At 36.1% G+C, this 22,030-nt stretch overlaps 1 protein-coding gene across 2 annotated transcripts in view; it reads left to right on the top strand.

Moving 5' to 3' along the window:
- The window catches only part of Sply (Sphingosine-1-phosphate lyase), a 467,659-nt gene that overhangs the window by 84,019 nt on the left and 361,610 nt on the right, over positions 1–22,030 (top strand). For both annotated transcript variants that reach the window (XM_090395209.1, XM_090395208.1), the window contains exon 3: positions 9,618–9,780. In XM_090395209.1, coding sequence (XP_090251335.1) covers positions 9,618–9,780 — 163 coding nt within the window. The remainder of the gene's footprint in view (positions 1–9,617; positions 9,781–22,030) is intronic.

The raw sequence follows: 22,030 nt of genomic DNA, 5'->3' as shown, positions 1-22,030 counted from the left end.
TGTGCCAGCCTAATTGAATTAATATAATCTGAGAATTTTAGGAAGGGGAACATAGACAAAATTACAGACAAATTACATCTACTCATGCAGCATGTCGTGGTGATTCTCTGCCAATTTGCACACAGGTTTGCAATTATTTCCAGATAGTGCATTGGCAAATGATCAGGAAAAGTTATGAATCAAATAAAACAAGTTTATTGCTAACTAGTAAGAGATTAAAGTAATACATCCATGAGGAGGAAACTGCTGTTCATGACCAAACTATACTAAATTAGCTTAACATACACTTATTGGTTAAACACATAGCTTTCACGTAACTTTAGGATGTTGTTTAACAAATATACAGTATTGGAGCAGTTGTCTCCTTATTTCTAATCCAATTTAGTTCCTTCCATTCTTTGTACATAATCATAACATTTTACTCTTGCGTATCTACAGCCTGAACTCACACCAACTCCTCTCTGTAAGAAGAAATATTACTCATGATAATATTAATCTTATACATCTAAGAAGAAAAAAAAAACATTAACAAAACGTTCCTACTTACAGTACCTTTTACATTCACAGTCTAGTCACATGAACAATATTTCAGTCTGGATTTCTTGCCTCTGTTCCTTTACTTCAGGATACGTAGTCGCGTGGGCACTCCATAGACAATTGCAGTGCCCTAAGCTAAGGTTGCAAACGATATCCTTTCTTCAAACTTCCTACGATCTGTTTCTACTCTCGCTGGTCGGTCACTTGGTCTTTACCCAGGGGATCTCATCCATGTGGCGGATCCCATCCTGGAAACAGTTCAGTGATGTTGGGGAGATATCCCGTTGACACAACTACTATGATCTTCCATTGGGTTACTAGGAATTAACTGCCGACCTCTTCATCACGTTCTCAGGTAGTCGGCTTCTCCTCGTCCTTCCGTGCATCGAAGCAGGAACCCTAGGTACAGCCTTGTCTCCTCACCGTTGGAACTGGTTCCTCTGAGAAGGGTAAAGGACAAATGAAAAAAAAGAGAGCTTCTGTCCCCTCTAAGTCCCCTTAAATATCTTTTTAATCCTTTGTTTCAGTACTCAAGTTTCCATGATTGTCCCCTTTGTATGATGTCATTTCGCTTTCTCTCTCCAAACATCGCTAATGTGGGTGCTTAATTTTTTACTTTTACTGATTCACCTTTCTAATCTTGTTTAATCCCCTCTCTCTAATTTTTCATACAACTTTCAACGGGAATTATTTTATGCATTTACAAGAATATAAAGTATTATTTAGTTATTATTCTGATTTCACATTTTTCATTATATATACATGTGTTTGAAACCCCTGTAAAACCGAGCCCAATAAGGTAACTAATTTAACTTATCGTGCGAGATTTTACGAGTTAGCCATATAATAAATTTAGTTTAATCCTTTATCCAAGTGTGAGCAAACAAAGTTTGCGCCTGAAAGTATCTTCAGGACTGGGGTAAGGTGGTACAACACTAGGGCGACTCCTTGCAAAGGTGGAGCAAGATACCAACACTCCTATCTCAGTATCTCCCATAATGCAAAACACATCTCCTTGCGGATATGTCTAATGTTATGCATTAAGGGAAGGGCTACTACCCAGACTAGTTTCGACCTTTGCTCACACTTGGATAAAGGATTAAACTAAACTTATTATATTCTAACCAAGTGAAAAATAAACTTTCAACAAGTTAGCCAGTCTGATACAGAGGCAGGGGAGTTTTTTTCATCCAGAAACTCGGGTGAAACCCAGAACATGCAAACCAATCCCATGAACACACACACCGAGAAGCATAGGGACAAGCACCTTGTGGTTGTGAAGTCCACAGCTAAAGAACTTTAATGGTTTGTGAAATGCTTAAGACAAGACATATAAGATCAGATATAATAATCACCCAGTGGCAGTCTTCATGACAGGAAGCAGTGCAAACATATTGCACAAGAGTAATCCTAAAATTAATCATTGGCAGTCCAGTCTAGTCAACATAGAAAAGAGGAAGTTGTTCTTGCTAGGCTCTGCATAGGGCAAAGTCATCTTACATATTCTTATTTAATGACAACTTATGACCTATCTATGTGTGAAAAATGCAACACGAGTCTCACCATTTGTTATATACTGGAGTGCCAGTATGTATGCTAGCATGCCACTTCAAATAAGAGAGGAATTAGTTTTATTAATCTAGCTGAGCCGTATGCATTCAGGTAGATGTGATCACACTCAGACAAGCTGAATGGCATTCTTAACTTTTTTTTTTTTGCAAAGAAGTAATTTATTTAAGCATATTTGATTATATATTCTATTTTGTGTAGATACTGAATTGCTTAATTTATAATTTTTTTTTTAATTTTCTTTTTTGTACATTATATATTATTTGCTAATTTATCACTATTTATTGTTACCTTCTGTACTGCTGTAATCTTTGCTTTGGAGCAGTATGACCTTTGTTGTCCATGCATCAGTGAACCATAAATCAATCAGTTAGTCAATCCCAAGCCTATACTTTGTTACAGATATGTCAATGACAACTTTATGGTTTGAGATGGTTCATTTTCTGATCTGGAAAATTTCATATACAAGATTAATGCATTTCATCTCAGAATACAGTTCAGTTAAAAAAATAAAAATGAACTAATTAGCTACAAACTATTTAGTTCATTTTTATATTGAGATCTAATGATTCTTTGTCAACCAGATGACAACCTTTGCTTCTCAATATTTTAGAAGAATGCTCACAAAGACTATTTTATTCATGAAAAATCACACCATCATTCAATCGCACACATGATTGAAAAACCGTGAGAGAGATTCTGTTTGTCATGAACGGGATTTGAATCCAAGCCTTTTCAACCAAGGGGTATGCCATGCCAAAACTAACAGAGCTAAGTATGCTGTGACATAAGGTTAATATTCTTTAATTTTCTATAATAATTGCCAAGACACATGTAAGATTCAATTTTGTTGCATTTAAATGATCTACATCCTAAACAATAGAAAAATAATTAAAGATACCAAGAAATTTTATACTTGGTTTAATCCAGTCCTGAAAATACTTCAGCCGCAAACTAAATTTGCACTTGAAGTATTTTCAGGACTGGGCAACTCGTATATAGAAGCTAATGACTTCAATCACTTGCCTTAATGTTCCATAATGCAAAGTACATATTCTTGTGGATATGTATAATTCTATGCATTATGGGAATGGTCACTACTTAGACCAGTTTTGACCTTTATTGAAGTCTTATCAGTGGGACCCAGAGGTGATGTGAACTTGGAACTTCTTTGGGAGATGGTCTGAGTCCTTGACTCTTCATCCCTTCCTCAGATGTTAGCTTATATATGAGGGAATTATTGTGGGTAATTTACCTGCTCATTGTAAGCTGTATTAGCTTTCTCTTGCAATGGCAAATTTCGTTTTTTTTTATATTTGAAATGATCTGAGGGTTTGTAGTCTGGTGCCTGTTGAATTAGTTGATATGGGTGATTATCTATGATGGTGAAGAATTTTTCTGCAATGTCTGTCATGTAGGTCTTGATATCTGGAAGGTTGGCTTCTTGGTGTAACTGGAGGTTTCTGATGAACCAAGGGGCATTAAATGCCATTCTTAGGCATTTGTTCTGGATCGTTTGTAATCTGTGGATGTTCTGTTTAGACATATGTCCCCAAGTTTGGTGAGGCATAAGTTATCTGAGGTCTTATCACTGATTTGTAGAGGAGAATTTTGTTGTTCATGTTTAGGAAGTCATTCCTATTCAAAAGTGGATATAGACTGTACAATAGTCTGACTTGCTTTGGTAGAGACATTGTTTATGTGTCTTGAAATTTAGGTCTTTATCCAGATGAACTCCTAGATACTTGGTAGAGTTGTGCCAAGGGATGACTTTTCCAAACATTTGTATGCTTGTGTTCGGTTCTGCTTACATCTGGTGAAAAGTACAGTACTGCAGAGCTTTTTCCTGGATTGATTGCGATACACCATTTTTTGTACCAAGAGGTGATATGAATTTTAACCATTAACATTACTGACAGGATGGGTGAAGCACTAGTGCTTTTCATATTCCCCTTTATCTGTAATGAGAGTTGTTTGGGAATGGGAGGTTTGTGAGCAGTTAAGCTCACCCTCTGAGGGCAGTTGTGTTAGCTATGATCAGTTGAGAGAAGAATAGCCTTCGGTCTTTTGTGTTTGTAGTAATCAGTCTCATTGTAATTGACAGCTTGTACGATTAGTGGGTTTGAATGTGAACTTGACTTCATGAAGAATTTTTCTGCAAGATCACGAAGAAGGGAGGAGATGTATGGAATGCCGGTTTCTCGGTGAATCTGTGAATTTCTGATGAACCACGGTGCATCCAGGATCATCCTAAGGAAGGTGATATGAATGGTCCTTTTAAGGACTGGCTTAAAGGGGCGAAGCAAGAATGCTTTTCATCTTCCCCATTATCTGTAGAGGACAGTGTAGGGATAAGGTGTTATTAAGCTATTAAAGCTCTGATCATGGCAGCATATATACAGCAATAGCCGAGCCTCAGTTGTAGCTTCATTGGCTACAGCATTGCCATCCATTACCCTCCAAGGGTATTAATCACTGCATCTCACGCTTGATTAACTCTCCATCCCTCACCCTGGTGATATGAATGTTCAAGTAATGCAGAACTCATATTTTCATATACGAGTAGCCAAAAGGTGACGTACCTTATTATTAAAATACTCTGTATTACAGATACTTGTTGGAAGTTTTCCACTTGTTTATACTATAAATTAAAGATACCAAGAAATGATACTTGATTTAATCCTTTATCCAAGTGTAAGCAATCTAAGTTTGCTCCTAAAGTATTTTCAGGATGCAGCAACTTGTATATAGAAGCTAGTAACTTCACATCACTTGCCTTAGTATCCCATAATGCAAAACACATATCCTTGCAGACATGTATAATGTTATGCATTATGGGAAGGTCACTACCCAGACCGGTTTTGACCTTTATTGAGGTCTCATCAGTGAGAGCCAGAACCAGAGGTGATCGAAACCGGTCTGGGTAGTGATCCTTCCTATAATGCATATCATTATACGTGTCCACAAGGATATGTGCTTTGCTTTATGCAATACTAAGGCAAGTGACGTGAAGTCATTAGCTTCTAGATAAGAGTTGCCCCAGTCCTGAAAACTATAATATGTTGATACTCTTGTGCTACAGATATATGCAACTGGGTCAAGTGAACTAAATTAAGTAAACTGAAGTAAGTGTTGTCTTAATTATGTATAATACTGTGTCTAATCAGACACGAATCCAAGCTGCTGAAATGAGGTTCCTTCACGTGGTTGCGGGGCTGATGACTCAACAGAGTCAGAAGTTCTGCATTTCAGGAAACCCTCAATACTCAACCATTGCTTCTCCGTGTTGAGAGATCACAGTCACGTTGGTACTGGCACCTGGTCAGAATGCCACAAGAGAGGCTTCCCCAGCAGGCCCTCTCTGCGAAGCCAGAAGGTGGAAGGCCAAGGAATCGCTGGATAGATTATATCCAAAACCTTGGGTGGACACGTTTGGGAGTCCCGTCTGAGCTTGGTGGCAGAGGATCATGACCATTGGAAGTTCCTCTTGCAGCTGCTGCTGCTGCCCACACAACCCAGTTAGAAAAGGTGGGCCTTGAAGATGAATGAATGAAAATGAACTGTCTAATAGCATATTGTAGTATATAATAGTCAATGATAATCAAGATTTAGGTAGATTAGGAAGGGTAGTCCTAACTAATTATTTGTCTTAAATGTACATGGTTAAAACAAATGACTTGTAAACAACACGCTGATTTGATACTTGTCAATGCACGATCTCCAAAAAAAGTTACAAACCTGTGTGCTGATAGAAAATTGCCATGACTAGCTTAAATGTTGAGTAAGATAATTAGAAAGTTAAGAGCCCTTGCATTTGCCATTATTATACATTTCAATCCCTCACTCTTGGGAATTCAGTCTGGCTGGCGCAGTCGAAAATCAAATAAATTTGAAGTGTAAGGTACCGAATAAGTCGCAGACGTATAGCTGTTGCAGCAATTTATAAAGTCAGTCATGCGTGCAATAAGGATTAAGGCAAGGCAGTAAGGGGGAACGTCAAATTCAGCATAAGTGAGTTAGAAACGTAAAGGAAAAGCATTAGCTCTATGTAGTACATATATTCCAATGGTAAAAATAAAAATTAAAACTATTACAAAAATTTTACAATACAAAATGCATATACTGACTGAAAGGAATATTCCTCAAAAAAATAAATTGCCACACACATCTACATACCATACATAGGGAATATCATTTCTAAGCTTCAATTACATCACAAGTTAACCAAGCTACCGTCCAGGACGTATATATACGTCCACATTACCATGGATACGAAGTGCATATTAAAATTGTAATAACATTGATATGACATTGAAATATATGATGGATACAAAGCTTTTGAGGATGTGTATTTGATCTGTAATGGTTGGTAAGGTGGTTAATCCATTAAAAACTGCAGTTCTTTTGATAAATACACTTCACTTTACATCTTATAATTCATTTTTCGATGATTTTAGTTTTGGCAAAAAATGATTTTTCAATGAATTGTGTTTTCGATTAATTGCTGTTAGATGAGTTGCCTTTTCAAGGAACTGCCTTTCGATTAATTCCTTTATTGATAATGTTGTTCAATGAACTGTTTTTCAATGAATTGTTTTTTTGTTGAATTTTCTGGATACCAAGTTTAATGTGGAAAAGTGTAAGGTTATGCATTTTGGGATGAAAAGATTGCCAGCTGTACTATGTCGATGGAAATGGGCTACAGGAAATGAAGGCTAGGAATTTTGGGATAGACATGGAGTTAGCATTCAGAGGACATATTGCAAAAGTGGTTAAAATTAATAGAATTACCTAGTTATTGAGGCAACTACAAGCAGAGATAGTTATTATTACCTCTTACATAGCCCCATTTGGTCATCAGGTAACAGGAAACCAAAGCGAGTAACCAAGATTATGGCAGATCCATAGAATACTCCTTATGTGGATAAATTGATGATTTGTGGGCTACATAATGTTGGAAGTTTTTTCCCACTTGGTTAGAATATAATAAATTTAGTTTAATCTTTTATCCAAGTGTAAGCAAACAAAGTTTGCACCTGAAGTATCTTCAGGACTGAGGCAACTTGTGGTAAAGGTGGACCAAGATCTCATCACTCCTTGTCTTAGTATCTCCCATAATGCAACGCACATCTCCTTCGGACACTTAATGCTATGCATTAAGGGAAGGGCCATTACCCAGTCTGCTTTTGACCTTTATTGAGGTCTCGTCAGTGAGAGCTAGACCCAGAGGTGGTGATACTAAGGTGGAAGCAGTGGAGAAGTCATCTTTATCTATGTGAGTTGCCGGTCTGGGTAGTGGCCCTTCCCTTAATACATAGCATTATACATGTCTGCAAGGAGATGTGCTTTGCATTGTGTGGGAAACTAAGACAAGGAGTGATGAGAGCTTGGTCCACCTTTACCACGAGTTGCCTCAGTCCTTAAGACTCTTTATTTGCCAGATACTTCATATAGCCTTAAGGGTTATATGGAGTATCTGGCAATAAAGGTCAAAAACCTTCCCTTAATGCATAGCATTATACATGTCTGCAAGGAGATGTGCTTTGCATTGTGGGAGATACTAAGACAAGGAGTGATGAGAGCGTGGTCCTCCTTTACCACGAGTTGCCTCAGTCCTGAAGATACTTCAGGTGCAAACTTTGTTTGCTTACACTTGGATAAAGGATTAAACTGAATTTATTATTGTGGGCTATATAAATTGTGGTTGATATGCAAAAAAATGGGTTTATGATGGGTTTAAGTTACTAAAAGGATTTTGTAGAATTTTTTAGCTCTTTACTGTTGGGGAGAACTAAGGGTCATCACTGGAGAGTAAATGTATGGTCAACAAATGTGTAAGGAGTTGATTTTTTTCATGGAGAGTGGCAAATGACTGGAATGAAAACGTGTAGGGCACGTATTCCCAGGGCTGGCTCTACTGATGGTGCAAAACGTGCATTTGCACGGGGTGGCAAGTTTTTTTTGGGCAGCAAAGTTGGCATAAACTATATGAAATATAAGGGAGAAGGGGTGGCAAAATTCCTAGGGGGTGGCCCTGTGTATTCCTAGTTGTCAGTCATTCGTGATTGCTTGATTGGTGATGAGTTCAAAAAGAAGACTAAACAGGTATTGTGCAAATGATGATCAATATTTGGTGAAATGTTTAGTGGAATCTCCTCCCCCCCCATAATGATTCTACAAACTATATGGATAGTATTCTGTGTAATAGAGTTAAGATGAATTTTAATAATAATTTTTGAATGAGTTTTGATGATTTAAGCTCCTTGTTTACCTGGCACAAGTTCACAGTCCACTGATTTATATACTTTGGAAATAAGAATTGGAACATCACCTGTTTTAGAATGAAACATGCTGATATATTACTGTCTTCACATGTGGTTTATACATACAGGGTAAACAGATGTACTATCAGTTTGGCTGTGTACTCAGTAGTACATGGAGAACAATGAAAAACAAAAAAAACTGGTGTTTATAGGAGTACATTTCCATGACCTTTCAATTCATGACATTAGTAAAATTCTACATCCAAAATCAGATGTAGGCAATATTAGCAGCTGAAGAAAATATGAGAGGGCAGCCTCATTTGATAAATGCACAGTATAATCTATGAAGTTAACGCCAAGTAACTGATGGATGCTTGAAAGGGTGACATGGACTTCTTGGAAGTCTGATATGAAAATAAATTAATTAGGAGATTAAAGATTTAATGTTTCACATTATTAGTATCAGAACATTACATAAAAGTGCTGCACAGCTCAGTTTCCATGGAAGGACTGCTGCACATATGCAGAACTTAGCTATAGTAGTTAACATGTGCAGAGCATATTGGTGGCTAAAATATTATGACTGGTTTATAGAGTATTAGAAATCTTTGAGATGGATAGTGATTTTCCAATAGGATGGGCAGAACGTGTCATATCTTCATCCAGTTTGATGAAGATGTGACATGTACCTTATGCCACAAAGAGTCATCCCAACTCTGAATTTGGTTGTGAATTAATATAATCATGTGGAACTCATATTCTTGATAAAGACTTGGATCATTCATATAGTTTTGGAAGGGATGATTGACTAATATGCAACAATTTTGGACAGTGCAACAATTCCTACATAGTGGCCATATAACAAAACACTTGTGTTTCTTTCACCATGACAGGATACTGTGTCATTCTGTGGGTGCTATTAACAATGTGGTTTTAAGAAAATTATGTGACAAAAAAAGTGACTAGCTCATTCAGCCCAAGCCAGACAAGTATTTCCTTTGATTACTGGTTATATTAAAGGAAGAATGATCCAGAATACCTGATTCATATTATAACAAACTGGTGGAGAATGCTTAGAAGGGTTAATGGTGTGACCATGCTGAAAGGTGGATGCAGATGCTGTCATTGAGGTATGTATAATTTGAGTTGATCTGAAATATCATGTTGTTCTTACTTATTTTAACCTAGTGTGCAGTAGGAAGGAACCAATTCTGCTCTTCTCTTAACATTTATCTTCAATTCTTTCAGGTATTGGTTGTGCCATATATAGAGGATCTTAAAAATGTGACGAGTATGATAAAGTGGAGTATTAATTCGGCTTGTGCTGGATTGGAATCCTGGCAGTTGATTCTGTGTACTATAATGATCACACTTATATTTGAAAGAGCATGGAATATTTTTAATCAAGAAGGTGAAATGATTTTTTTTTAAATTTCAGTTTTCATGAGCACAATAAACTTAAAGCAAAATGCATTTAATTTCTTTATGAGTATATGTGGATAAATTAATATCATATTAAGCTACAGATTTCATAGGTGGGTGTTTTCCTCAAGAAATGCCTCTAGATATGTTATGCCACAGGCAACTGGTGACGAGAGAGAGATATTATCTGCAATGTGTTTCTGAGGACATTCCTGCAGTGTTTGAGGCCTGTGAATTGTAGCATTATTGATCTGAAACAATTTATTGCTTTTTCAGACTCTATTTCATGTATCCTACTTGAAATAGTCTGTTAGTCATGTTCAGGTTGACCAACATTCCACATTCTTCAGTGATGAATATAAGAGCGATCATAATTTGCCTACCTGTTGTTCTACTATATCTTTAATTTGAAGAACATGTAACTACTGTAAAAGATGATAAAATCATTTATTTAAATATCATTATCTCCTTGGAGTTCGAAGACTCATGCTAACCATTATTCACACGGTAACTAACATACCATTCCTTAAACTCATTGACTGTCAGGCACCACTTTCCAAGCAGGGGAAAAAAAAGTTTAGTCTACATGCCCCACACTCTTAAACATTTTCTATGGGTGGACCCTATTTATTTCTCTACTCATCATGTAATGTAAAATTTCTTTTGTATGTCTTTTAGAACCCTTTTTGTAACCTGTAAGTTTCTATCATATCCTCTCATGCTGATCTCTCTTCTAAACTTGGAAAATTGCATGCTTTTAATCTATCCTCATAGGGAGCATTCCAGACCTTTTACCATCCTGGTCACATGTCTGTGCATTCTTTCCACTTTCTTCTTACTTCCAAGAAATCCAAGTGACACAATCTCTGTACAGGTCAAGATGCAGCCATATCATAGCGTGATAAACAGAGATAATATTCTATTTCTACTTGTCAGTGTATTCTTCAAGCTCTAAGTAATCCTTTGAACTATTTCACCAACTTTTGTAATGTACCCTTTGAATTTCAACTCTGTCCACCATCATCCCCAAAATCCCTACTCTTATCAATTTCCTCTAGTTCAGTACCATCAGTATAATGCACAGTATATGATCTCATCACCCTGAAGTGCACACCTTACACTTTGCCACATTAAACTGATAACCATTATTCTTCCACACTACTAATTTATTTAAATCATTCTGCAGGATATCTACACAACATCTTTATTAACTATTGCCCCCCTCAGTTTTGCATCACCAACAAACAGCTGAGTACTCCCCTCAAATTATTCTCTGTATAATTAATATACAGATTCAGTGGTAGTGACTTTAGTACAGAGCATTGAGGTTGTCATCTAGTTACCTTCATGTGATTCCTGGATTCTTCTCCTTCATATACTATTCTCTGGTGTTTGTTAGTCAGTCCATCCATGCCACCAGCTTCATATTCATTCTAGTTTGCTTCACTTTATTGAATAGTTTTTCATTATGATGTTCTATCAAATGCCTCTGCAAGATAGAACATATGGCATACTACAAGGACCTATTCTATAGGTCCTTGTAGTATGATTATGACCTATTCTGTTTTTAATATTGATGTTAATATTGATCCATTAGAAGACGATGTAAATCAGAATATGACAAAATCAAAGAAATGGTTTTATATTAATGGCCTGAAACTAAATTTAGATAAAATAAAATATACATACTTCAGCTTAACAAATAAGCTAGATCAGCATACCTCAATAAAATGGTGCAACTTAAATTGCAATGGCATGCAAGCATGTCACTGTTGATTAATGAAAAGAAAAAAAAACTCTAATAAGATACTTAGGTCTAAATATTGACAGCAACAAGTGGAATTGCCATGTTACATTTTTGGCAAACAAAATAAGATACATAAACAGAATCTGTTATATCAAAAATTTGTCAGTCTAGCATTCCTGAGATGCTTATACAGCTTACGGGTAAATTCCTAACTCATGGGAATTTGGCATCACTTGCTGGGGTGAAGATTATTATAATAACTTACTGATAAGGATCCAAAACAAAACAATACGGGCAATTATCACTTCCTATCCACTACCTATTCCATCACACTCTGTATACCATCCTTAATATCTTATCATTAGGGAAACTTTACCTTTTTTGCTGTTTACTCTTATGCCAGGAAAAACAAAAAAAATTTCCCCATACATAATGTGAATTATATATGGGAAACAAGTTTCACCCACCTGTGAAACTTTTTTCCTAAAAAACAAGTGTGAAAAAGGTGAAAAACAGGTGAAACTTGTTGTTAGTTCCCAAAGCCAATGGAGAGAGATTCCACAAATTTCAACATACAGTCACAAATGGGTATAATAAAATTACTAGACATTATGAAATCTGTATCCTTCAACTACATTTTTAAAAAAGACATTGAATAACATTGAAGTATATTCCAAACACACAGAATAAAAGGCCTTTTTTTTATCTTCTGTGTTTGAAAGTAAAAATAAGAAGAATAAGAATTACTAAAGAAAGAGCCATATGGCTTCATTTCGGCAATGCAAATTTCCTAAAACTTGGGAAAAGTGGATATTAAAGATCCAACATTATTTTAAACCCAAATGTTTATAGAAACTTATCAAAGTTTTGTAAAATTTGACCTGAGAGCATATGAGAATACAGTACCTGGCATCAGAGTTGCCATAGCTTGCACTACTTCAAAGAACATGACCGCTGCCCAAGCACCCCACGTTTGCCTATTATTAGTGCATTTTTTAAAGATTTCCCTGTCCTGACAGCTGCTTCAAACTGGTTGGTTCTCTTCAGAGAAACGACTAGTTCGAAACCTTGAGAGAGCAAAGACTCAAATACAAACTTATTTATTATTGACCATTTACATAAAACAAACTACATTAGAGCCTGCCAGTTTCGCCAGCAAACTGTCTGGCTTTTTCAAGGCGTTTACAGAGACATAAAAACTAGTAAATGCAAATTGAAAGGAACATAAAAAATGTTGTAAACCAACTAGTAGCTAAGGTTACACGTTCGCATGACAGAGAGGACTTATTGTTCTTATTCATTATCACGCATGCGTGTTTGTTGTAAACGTGCAATGTGATTACTGGCTAGCTGTAGTTCAGATTGATTTGGAGAGAGTATCAGGTTTTTTCCACGAACTGTTTCAGATTGCACCCTGATTTCTGTTGAGGTTTCCGCCGGTTATTAACACTATTGTGGCTTCCTTGAATAAACGATGTCTGTAGTCGTCATCCAGATATGCCATGGAGCTGTTTTGCCACTCTATCATGTGGTTAGATGTACAGAAATGATGTGCTAAGCCGGAAGAGATACTTCTGTTGTGGTTTACATCACCAACATGTTCTTTTTGTCTGATTTCTAAGCTCCGTGAAGTTTGTCCGATGTAGGCAAGACCACAGGAGCAAGGAATGTAATATACTCCTGGATATTTGTAGAAAGGCACCTTATCTTTTGGGGATCCTAAAACTTCTGATGCTGGTGGTTGGTTTGAAGACCACTCTGATGTTGTAGGCTCTTAGTATTCTGGCTGTTTGATAAGAAATTGACTTGATGAAAGGGGGTGTCACTGTATAGATATTTTTTGATGATGTTTTGAGGATATCCATTTTGTGATAATGTGTTGGCTATTAGTGAGAGTTCAGTCTGTGTATCCTCCTCTTCTGATATAAACTTTCTGGCCCTATATTTCAACATATGGATAATACTCAGTTTGTGTGTCTTGTGATGGTTTGAAGTATAATGAAGATATCTTCCAGTATCTGTGGGCTTTCTGTAAATAGATAATTTGACACTATTTGATTGTTTTTTTTATCAAGATGTCTAAAAAATGCATTTGGTTGTTGTTTTCCACTTCCAGAGTGAATTTTATCTTATGTATTGTTGATTTTATCCATAAATGATTTTAGGTTTTCTAAGCTGTCTTGCGATATAATGAAGATATCATCAACATATCTCCACCATGTAGATGGTCTAGGGGAGATTGTGGAGAGAATTTCTTTTTCAAGTTTTTTCATGAAAAGGTCTGCACAAGATGGTGATAGTGGGCTTCCCATTGTTAGGCCGTCTAATTGTTGGTATATGGTGGTGTTAACCTTGAAAAAAGTAGATTGAAGGCAGTGTCTAAACATCTGTGTGATGTCTAGAGGAAAGAGATCTTGGATGATGTTTATTACCTCTTCTACTGGTACATTGGTGAAAAGGGATACAACATCTAGATTGGCTAGCATGTCTGTTGGTGCAATCTTAATGGCTTGGAGTTTATTTACAAAATGTTGACTATTCTTGATATAGGATTCTGTTGATCTTATTTTATTATTTAATAAGTTTGCAAGATGCTTTGCCAAAAAGTAGATTGATGATCTTCCATCAATGATTGGACGGAGAGGTATATCCTGTTTATGTATTTTAGGTGTCCCATGTAGTCTTGGAGTGATAGGATGTGAGGATTTCTCTTCACTTCTTCTGGCCAATTGTTACAATTTCTGATTAGTTTGTTTGTTTCATTATGATTTTTTATTGTGGGGTCTCTGTCTAGGATCTTATAGGTGGAGTTGTCTGATAGTAATACGTTTTAACTTATTATAATAATCTTTAGAGTTAAGGATAACTGTAGAATTTCCTTTATCAGCCTTTGTAACAATGATATCTTTGTTTTTCTTCAAGTTGAGAATTGCCTTTCTATCATAAGGAGACGTATTGAGACTAGGTTGTTTGGCTTTGGCTAGGATTATTGTACTTTTGAATCTAATAGTGTTGGCTATGTTTTGTGGTAGTGGATATAGGCCTTTTCAATTCCACACATGAAATCCATTTTAGGAATGTGTTTGGGCATAATCGCAAAATTAAAACCTTTTTTGAGAATGTCAGATTCATTTTTTGTGAGACTATGATTTGACAAATTAAAAATCACTTTGTCGTCTCGGAGGTTGTTTTGTGTCCGATATTTTTTTTTCTTGTAAAGTTCATCGAATTTCCTAATTTGTTTGTCCTTATAAAGTTTGAAAGTTTTTTCATAACTGCGTTGTATCATTTGATCTAATTGATTCCATATGGTATACTCTAAATTGTTAGAAATGTCATCAAATAACTTGCGGCATTTAATAGCACTTTTATTTAGTTCGTATCTCATGTGTTGAATCCTTTCTCTTACAAGTGCCAATGAAATGCATAGATAAATTTTTTTTAGCTGATACAGAGTTGATATGACCTCTGACTATGAGGAACTTTGGAATGATGGAGAATTCCCTGCAACGTTATGTGGTTCAAAAGTTTGGCCTTTCTGCATTTTTCTCTTTCCATGCACCGAACTTTGTTTCATTAAACTGTTTAAACTAAACATATTTGGTCGTTTATATAATTCAAATACAAACTTATTTATTACTGACCATTTACGAAAAACACTACATTAGAGCCTACCAGTTTCGCCAGCAAACTGTCTGGCTTTTTCAAGGCGTTTACAGAGACATAAAAACTGTAAATGCAAATTGAAAGGAACATAAAAAATGTTGTAAACTAACTAGTAGCTAAGGTTATACGGTCACGTGACAGAGAGGACTTATTGTTCTTATTCGTTATCACGCATGCGTGTTTGTTGTAAACGTGTAATGTGATTACTGGCTAGCTGTAGTTCAGATTGATTTAGAGAGAGGATCAGGTTTTTCCACGAACTGTTTAGGATTGCACCCTGATTTCTGTTGAGGTTTCCACCGGTTATTAACACTATTGTGGCTTCCTTGAATAAACGATGTCTGTAGTCATCATCCAGATACAGCATGGAGCTGTTTTGCCACTCTATCGTGTGGTTAGATGTACAGAAATGATGTGCTAAGCCGGAAGAGATACTTCTGTTGTGGTTTACATCACCAAGTTCTTTTTGTCTGATTTCTAAACTCCATGAAGTTTGTCCGATGGAAAAAAAAAAGCATTAATATATTGTTAATGCTTTAATCTATAGTTTTTTTTTATCTCGCAATGTTTGTTGGTAGTTTCGCTCATGTTATGTGCCCAAAGAAGTCTTCTAAGAAGACGAAACTAGTTGTGCAGTTTATTTAAATTAAAGTAGTGTTTCTATTTTTTTTGTCTTGGCCTCTAGTCATTTAATCTGTTTCAAAAGAAAAAAAAACATATCTTTATATATATATATATATGTAGAAAGTATTTTACCTTGGGTATAATAAATGTTAAAGATACCAAGCAATTTTAAACCTGATTTTACTCCATTTCCCAAGTAAGCAAACAGACAAGCAAGTCAAGTTTGTGCCTGCAAGTGTTGCAAGTCTAGCTGATCCTACAGGTAGTGCAAGACCAAGGCAACTCATGGTAAAAGTAGAATAAGCTCTGATCACTAATCTTAATATTTACCCTTAATGCCAAAACACATCTTCTAGAGGAGATGTATGATGTTTTGTATTAAAGCCAAGGGGGCCACTACCCAGACCGGTTTCGACCTTTATTGAGGTCTCATCAGTGGGAGCCACATGCTACTTTTACCATGAGTTGCCTTGGTCTTGCACTACCTGTAGGATCAGCTAGACTTGCAACACTTGCAGGTGCAAACTTGACTTGCTTGTGTGTTTGCTTACTTGGGAAATGGAGTAAAACCAGGTTTAAAATTGCTTGGTATCTTTAATATATATATATATATATATTAGTGTGTGTTGTTTGATCTTTTCTTTTAAACCACAGATTAGTCTAGTAGGATCTACAATCGATTGATTGTAGATCCTACTACATCAAATCTATGATCAAATTTGTAATACTTTGGAAGGATGTGTTATGTAATGTAGCATGTTTCTTGGTATAGGTATACATACAAGTTCCTTAACAACCAACAGTTGTGGAGGTCTGACTAGATTGAATAGCTTCCTATGTTAGATGTGTCTTGCTGTTCACTCTTCCAATGTATGTAATCTTTATTCATAAAGTCAGACTATCTCCAAATACTCCTTAAACTCTATTGATCAAAAGCAAGTCTGATTATTACTCTTGTGTTGTGTTGTGTCCATGTCTTGGCTCCATAACATAGAGAACCAGGCTGTTGTAAATTTTAAGTTTTGTTTTTATTGATATTCTACTGTCTCCAAACTATCCTTAATTACACTTCTGAAGCCAATCCTAATCTTCTACCCACGTTATTCCTCACCTTACCAATATCGGTTACACTGCTTTTAAGATAAGTGAGATTTTCTTTATATCACATCCTTTAATTCTCAAATTAAATGAAATGATTTGATTTGATGAAATTTAGATGTTTCCTGAGCACCGAATTAAAGATCTGAGCATAAAGAATCTAGATATGATCAAAGTGTTATAAAATGGGACACAACTCCTTTATCTCTTGTGGTCATTGTCCTCCTCAGTATACTGCAACAATGATGTTTTCTCAGCATTAATAATCATACCTAAGTTGACTCCTAGTAGCATCAATATCAGCAGTAAAGGAGTTCATTCTCTCATTATTTGTGCATTAACCAAATGATCAGCTAGATCATTCTGCGCTTTACAGTGTTAACTGTAAAGCATAGAATGGATGATATTCAATTTAAGTAAAGTTTATATGATAACAGTTAAGCAACTGTTTATCATATAAACTAGTCATAATGCTAATAAGTTTGTCAGGTATCCCATTAGCTCTTACAGCTTTTCATAAATTTTACTTATCAACTGAATTGAAAGCCTTTTCTGAAGTCAACAAAATGTAAACACAGGTTTCTGAAATTGTAAACATTTATTGAGGATCAGTCGTGGTGAAAATATTTGGTCTGTGCAATTTCTTTCCCTTCTGAATCCAGTTTGCTCATTTCTAAATTGCTTGTCAACCCGGTCCTTTATCCTGTTGATTATAATAGTGAACATAAGGGGGGTACTTAAGGGTCAAAGCTGTATGACTGAGAGGAGACCTCCACATGGCCTTCAAAGGAATGTGGAGAACCGACCAGGGATTCTGACCTAATGTCCAATCCTCACCTTCTCGTGGTGCACCCTGTTGGGTATCTACTTGGATACTGAACGGACGAGAATGGGCTGGCAATTTGGGATTTAGCTGACCAAATTGTATTCTTATTGGTTAAACCAAAATATAGAATGATGGTACAACATGACAAAATTTCATGCTGGCTGGGGCGTCGCCCGGTTAAACAAGGCCCCCGTTGTTTTCACCAGGGAACCAGGGTGAATAGCAAAAAGTCAGCTACTGGAACAAATCTGAAAATAAACCCCAACTCAACATCACCAGAGTTAAAGATCGGTACTATCAACGTAAGAAGCCTGAATGGCAAAGAAATGGAGCTAGCTGAGGAATTAGATAAGTACCAGATCGACATAATAGGGGTGACTGAAACAAAAAAGACCAAAACTGGTGAGATCGTTCTGAGCAATAAATACAAAATGTTATATTCAGGCAATGACAATCAAGGAAAAGGAGTAGCCATAGTATTCGACACAAAATACGAGGCTAATCTTCTTGAATGGCAGTCAGTCTCGAGTAATGTGGGCAAATATGAGAATGGGGAACTGGACAATGAGACTTATTTGTGCCTATGGTCCCACAGACGGTTCTACTAAGTTAGAAGTGGAGGAATTTTTTGAGGCTTTAGAAAAAGCAACTGACACAAAAAAAAATGAAAAGTTGGTCCTTGTTGGGGATTTAAATAGCAGAGTAGGAAATGATTGTGAGACATACAAAAATATTTTGGGAAAATTTGGAGAAAAGAGCAAAGCTAATAATAATGGCAAATATCTGTTAGATTTCTGCTCAGGACATGGACTGGTTATTGCTAACACCATGTTCCAACATAAAAATGTGCACAAATTCACACGGAGAGAAGATGCTAGGAATAAGAAAAGTCTCATTGACTATGTTATTGTTGATAGTGATGTTTTCTCCCTGGTGCAGGACACCAGAGTGTACAGAGGATTTGAAATTGGAAGTGATCACTATTTAGTCTTGAGCAGGATAAAATTGAATTTCACATTGAAAAGAATAACATGTAAGAAAGTTTAAAGCGAATAAAAGTTGATCAGCTCTCAAATGTGAACTGTAGACTAAAATACACAAAGATTATTGAAGAAAAAATGAAAGTGTTTGAGAACAGGAATCAAACCTTGGAGATTCAGTGGCAAACTCTGAAGAAAACATTCATTGATTCTGCCAGAGAGGTATGTGTTGAGGTTGTCTGTAAGGATAAAAAAATCAGAACTCCCTGGTGGACACAGGAAGTTAGAGGCAGTGAAGGAAAAGAAGAAAGCATATCAAAAGTTCCTGTCAAATAAGTCAGCTTGTGCTCTTAGAGAATATAGAGACAAATGCAAGAATGCTAAACACTGTGTAAAACTAGCTAAACAAAAGTCATGGGAGGAGTTTGCCAAGAATATAGAAAATAAATATCAAGAAGGTGGCAAAATATTCTGGAGGTTGTTGAAGCTTAGGAATGGAGGAAAGAGTGCTGTAAAAGGAGTTAGAGATGATAAAGGTGACATGAAAACAGGAGAAAAAGATATCCTTGAAGTATGGAGTAATTACTTTGAAAAACTGCTAAATGAAACAAGCAGTGATGACAGCACAGTGATAAAAAACACTGATCAGGCATGCAGTCAGGAATACATATCCATACTTGAAGTAGAAAAAGCCATCAAAGGCTTGAAATGTGGAAAGGCAGCAGGAGTAGATACTATTCAACCAGAAATGCTGAAGTATGGTGGTATAAGAGTCTTACAGTGGCTGCACTGCATAGTTCAGAAAGCCTGGACAGAGGAACGAATTCCCGATGATTGGAGTAGAGCTCTCATAGTACCCATATATAAAAAGGGAAATGAAACTGTATGTGAGAATTACAGAGGTATTTCCCTACTGAGTGTTCCTGGCAAGATCTATGCAAGTATACTTGAGAAACGGTTGAGAAGAATTGTGGAAGAAAAGCTTGGTGAAGAACAAGCTGGATTCTGGCCAAATTGAGGCTGTCAGGATCAGATCTTCACTTGACGACAAATAGTCGAGAAAGCATGGGAATATAACAAAGATCTGTATTTAAGTTTTGTCGATCTGGAAAAGGCATATGACAAGGTGCCAAGAGAGAAGCTATTCAATACGCTGCAGTTATATGGTGTGAATGGGGCATTATATCAAGCAATACTTAGTCTTTATTTGAGTTGTCAGTCAGCAGTTAGAATTGAAGGAAGTACAGGAAGATGGTTTAATGTTAAATCTGGTGTGAGACATGGATGTACATTATCCCCTCTGTTATTCATTATCTATATGGATCACATTATGCAGGAAAGTGGTATTAAACATGATATCAAAATTGGAGATGTTAATGTCAGCTCTTTGCTTTATGCTGATGATTTTATACTTCTGAATAAATCTGCTACAAGTCTGCAAGATTCTCTGACTAAATTGAATAGATGTTGTTATAGATATGGTATGAAGGTCAGCAATAAAAAGACAAAGACATTGAAAATGTCAACTGTGTTGTGAATGGAGAACCTGTGGAACAAGTAAAAAATTTCAGCTATTTAGGCACAATTTTTACTGAAGATGGTAAATTAAATATAGAAATAGACAACAGAATCAGCAAAGCTGGTATGGTGGGAAGTCAATTGAATAAATTCATATGGAATAAGAGAGAAATTAGTCGGAACACTAAATTAGCTGTATACAAGACAGTGTTCAAATCAGTTTTTAACTTATGGATCTGAGAGCTGGGTCAGAAGTAAAACACTTGACCAAAGACTAGAGACAATAGATATGAGAGTCCTGAGAAAGATTATAGGCGTGAACAGATGGCATCAATGACAATATCATATTAAAAATGAGGATATTAGGAAAGAACTTGATATTGTCAGCATCCAGGAATGCGTTAGCAGAGCTAATCTCAGGTGGTATGGTCACTTAAACAGAATGGGCGAGGAAAGATTAGCAAAACAAGAGTTCTCTGCCAGGTTGGCAGCAAAACGACCCAGAGGAAGATCAAGATATAGGTGGATTGATACGGTACAAAGTGCCTTAGACGATAGAAATATAAGATCTAATAATGTTGGAGTCTTGACAAGTAACAGACTGATTTGGAGGAAAATTGTAGATAGGAAATTAATAATGATGTAATTTTTTTCATGTAGTGCTATCATATCCTGTACATCCCTTGATGGTACATGGCAGGAATTTGATGATGATGACATACAGAACCTTACCTGAAATAGAAAATAAGCTGATTCCCATATAATTTTCACACACCGTACAGTCTCTTTTCTTAAAAATGAGCACTATTATACTTCTGATGAAGTCTCTGGGGAACTTTACCACTTTGATAAAAAAAAAAAAAATGTTAGAGATCTCAGTCAGCCAAGTCTCTATTCTCTCCCTACCTCCTCTTAGCATATCTGCAGTAATCTTACCATATTGTGGTGATTTATGAAAATTCATTTATAGCCAATCCAACACTCAGATGGTGTAATGGCAATGAGGTAATATCAGATGTCATATATCTAATATCAAAGTAGAGTCTGTTTGCTAGTGATGATTGGAATATTGTTAAAAGGATTATCAAAATGCTCTTTCCTTTCCATTGTATTCTTCAACTGTGTTCATATTTTTCTTTTGATGACTTCATTCTGTATCTTATCTTTGCTTTCTCTACCATGCTTTTATACCAGCAGTTTTTATCTGTTGTAGTATTTTATCTGTTTTGTTGTTGTATACTCTTGGTGATGACCTGAATATGTAAATTGAAACATTAAATAATTTTTTGAGGCTCTTACCCATGAAAGATGTCTTTGTAAACCTATATTGCATTCATACCATGGGTGTGCTAGAAATGTTTTTCTTTTTTACATAGTGTAGAAACCCTGCTCTAGAGACTAAACATGAAAATTTTAAATCTTTCAAGCCACATCAGGCATCCAGTAAACTGGATGGTAGTCTCACGCTAGGAGGTGAAATTTGGCAGGATATCCCATCATGAGGGTATTCCCTCCACCCCGCCCTTTCAGAATGGAGGAAGCCTGCTGGTTGGAAAGCAGATACACTAACCATTTAGCAATTATCTGATTTTAAAATAATTACTCCGAATTAGATAGTAGTCTCCATAATTTTGTCATAATGCATAGATGCATACAACTCTCATGTGCAACCAGAACATTATATTACCTTTAATAATCTGTACTATAGTCTGTGAATACATAAGTTCTCACCCTTACACCACTAATATTACAAGTTCCTGCAAACCACTGAAGAAAATTA

Source organism: Typopeltis vanoorti, chromosome 7 (genome assembly GCF_054136105.1).
Source record: "Typopeltis vanoorti isolate ZY-2024b chromosome 7, IOZ_Tvanoo_1.0, whole genome shotgun sequence".
In the NCBI taxonomy this organism is placed as follows: Eukaryota; Metazoa; Arthropoda; class Arachnida; order Uropygi; family Thelyphonidae; genus Typopeltis; species Typopeltis vanoorti.
The sequence above is the reverse complement of the archived record's forward strand: the minus strand, read 5'-3'. Positions and strand labels throughout refer to the sequence as shown.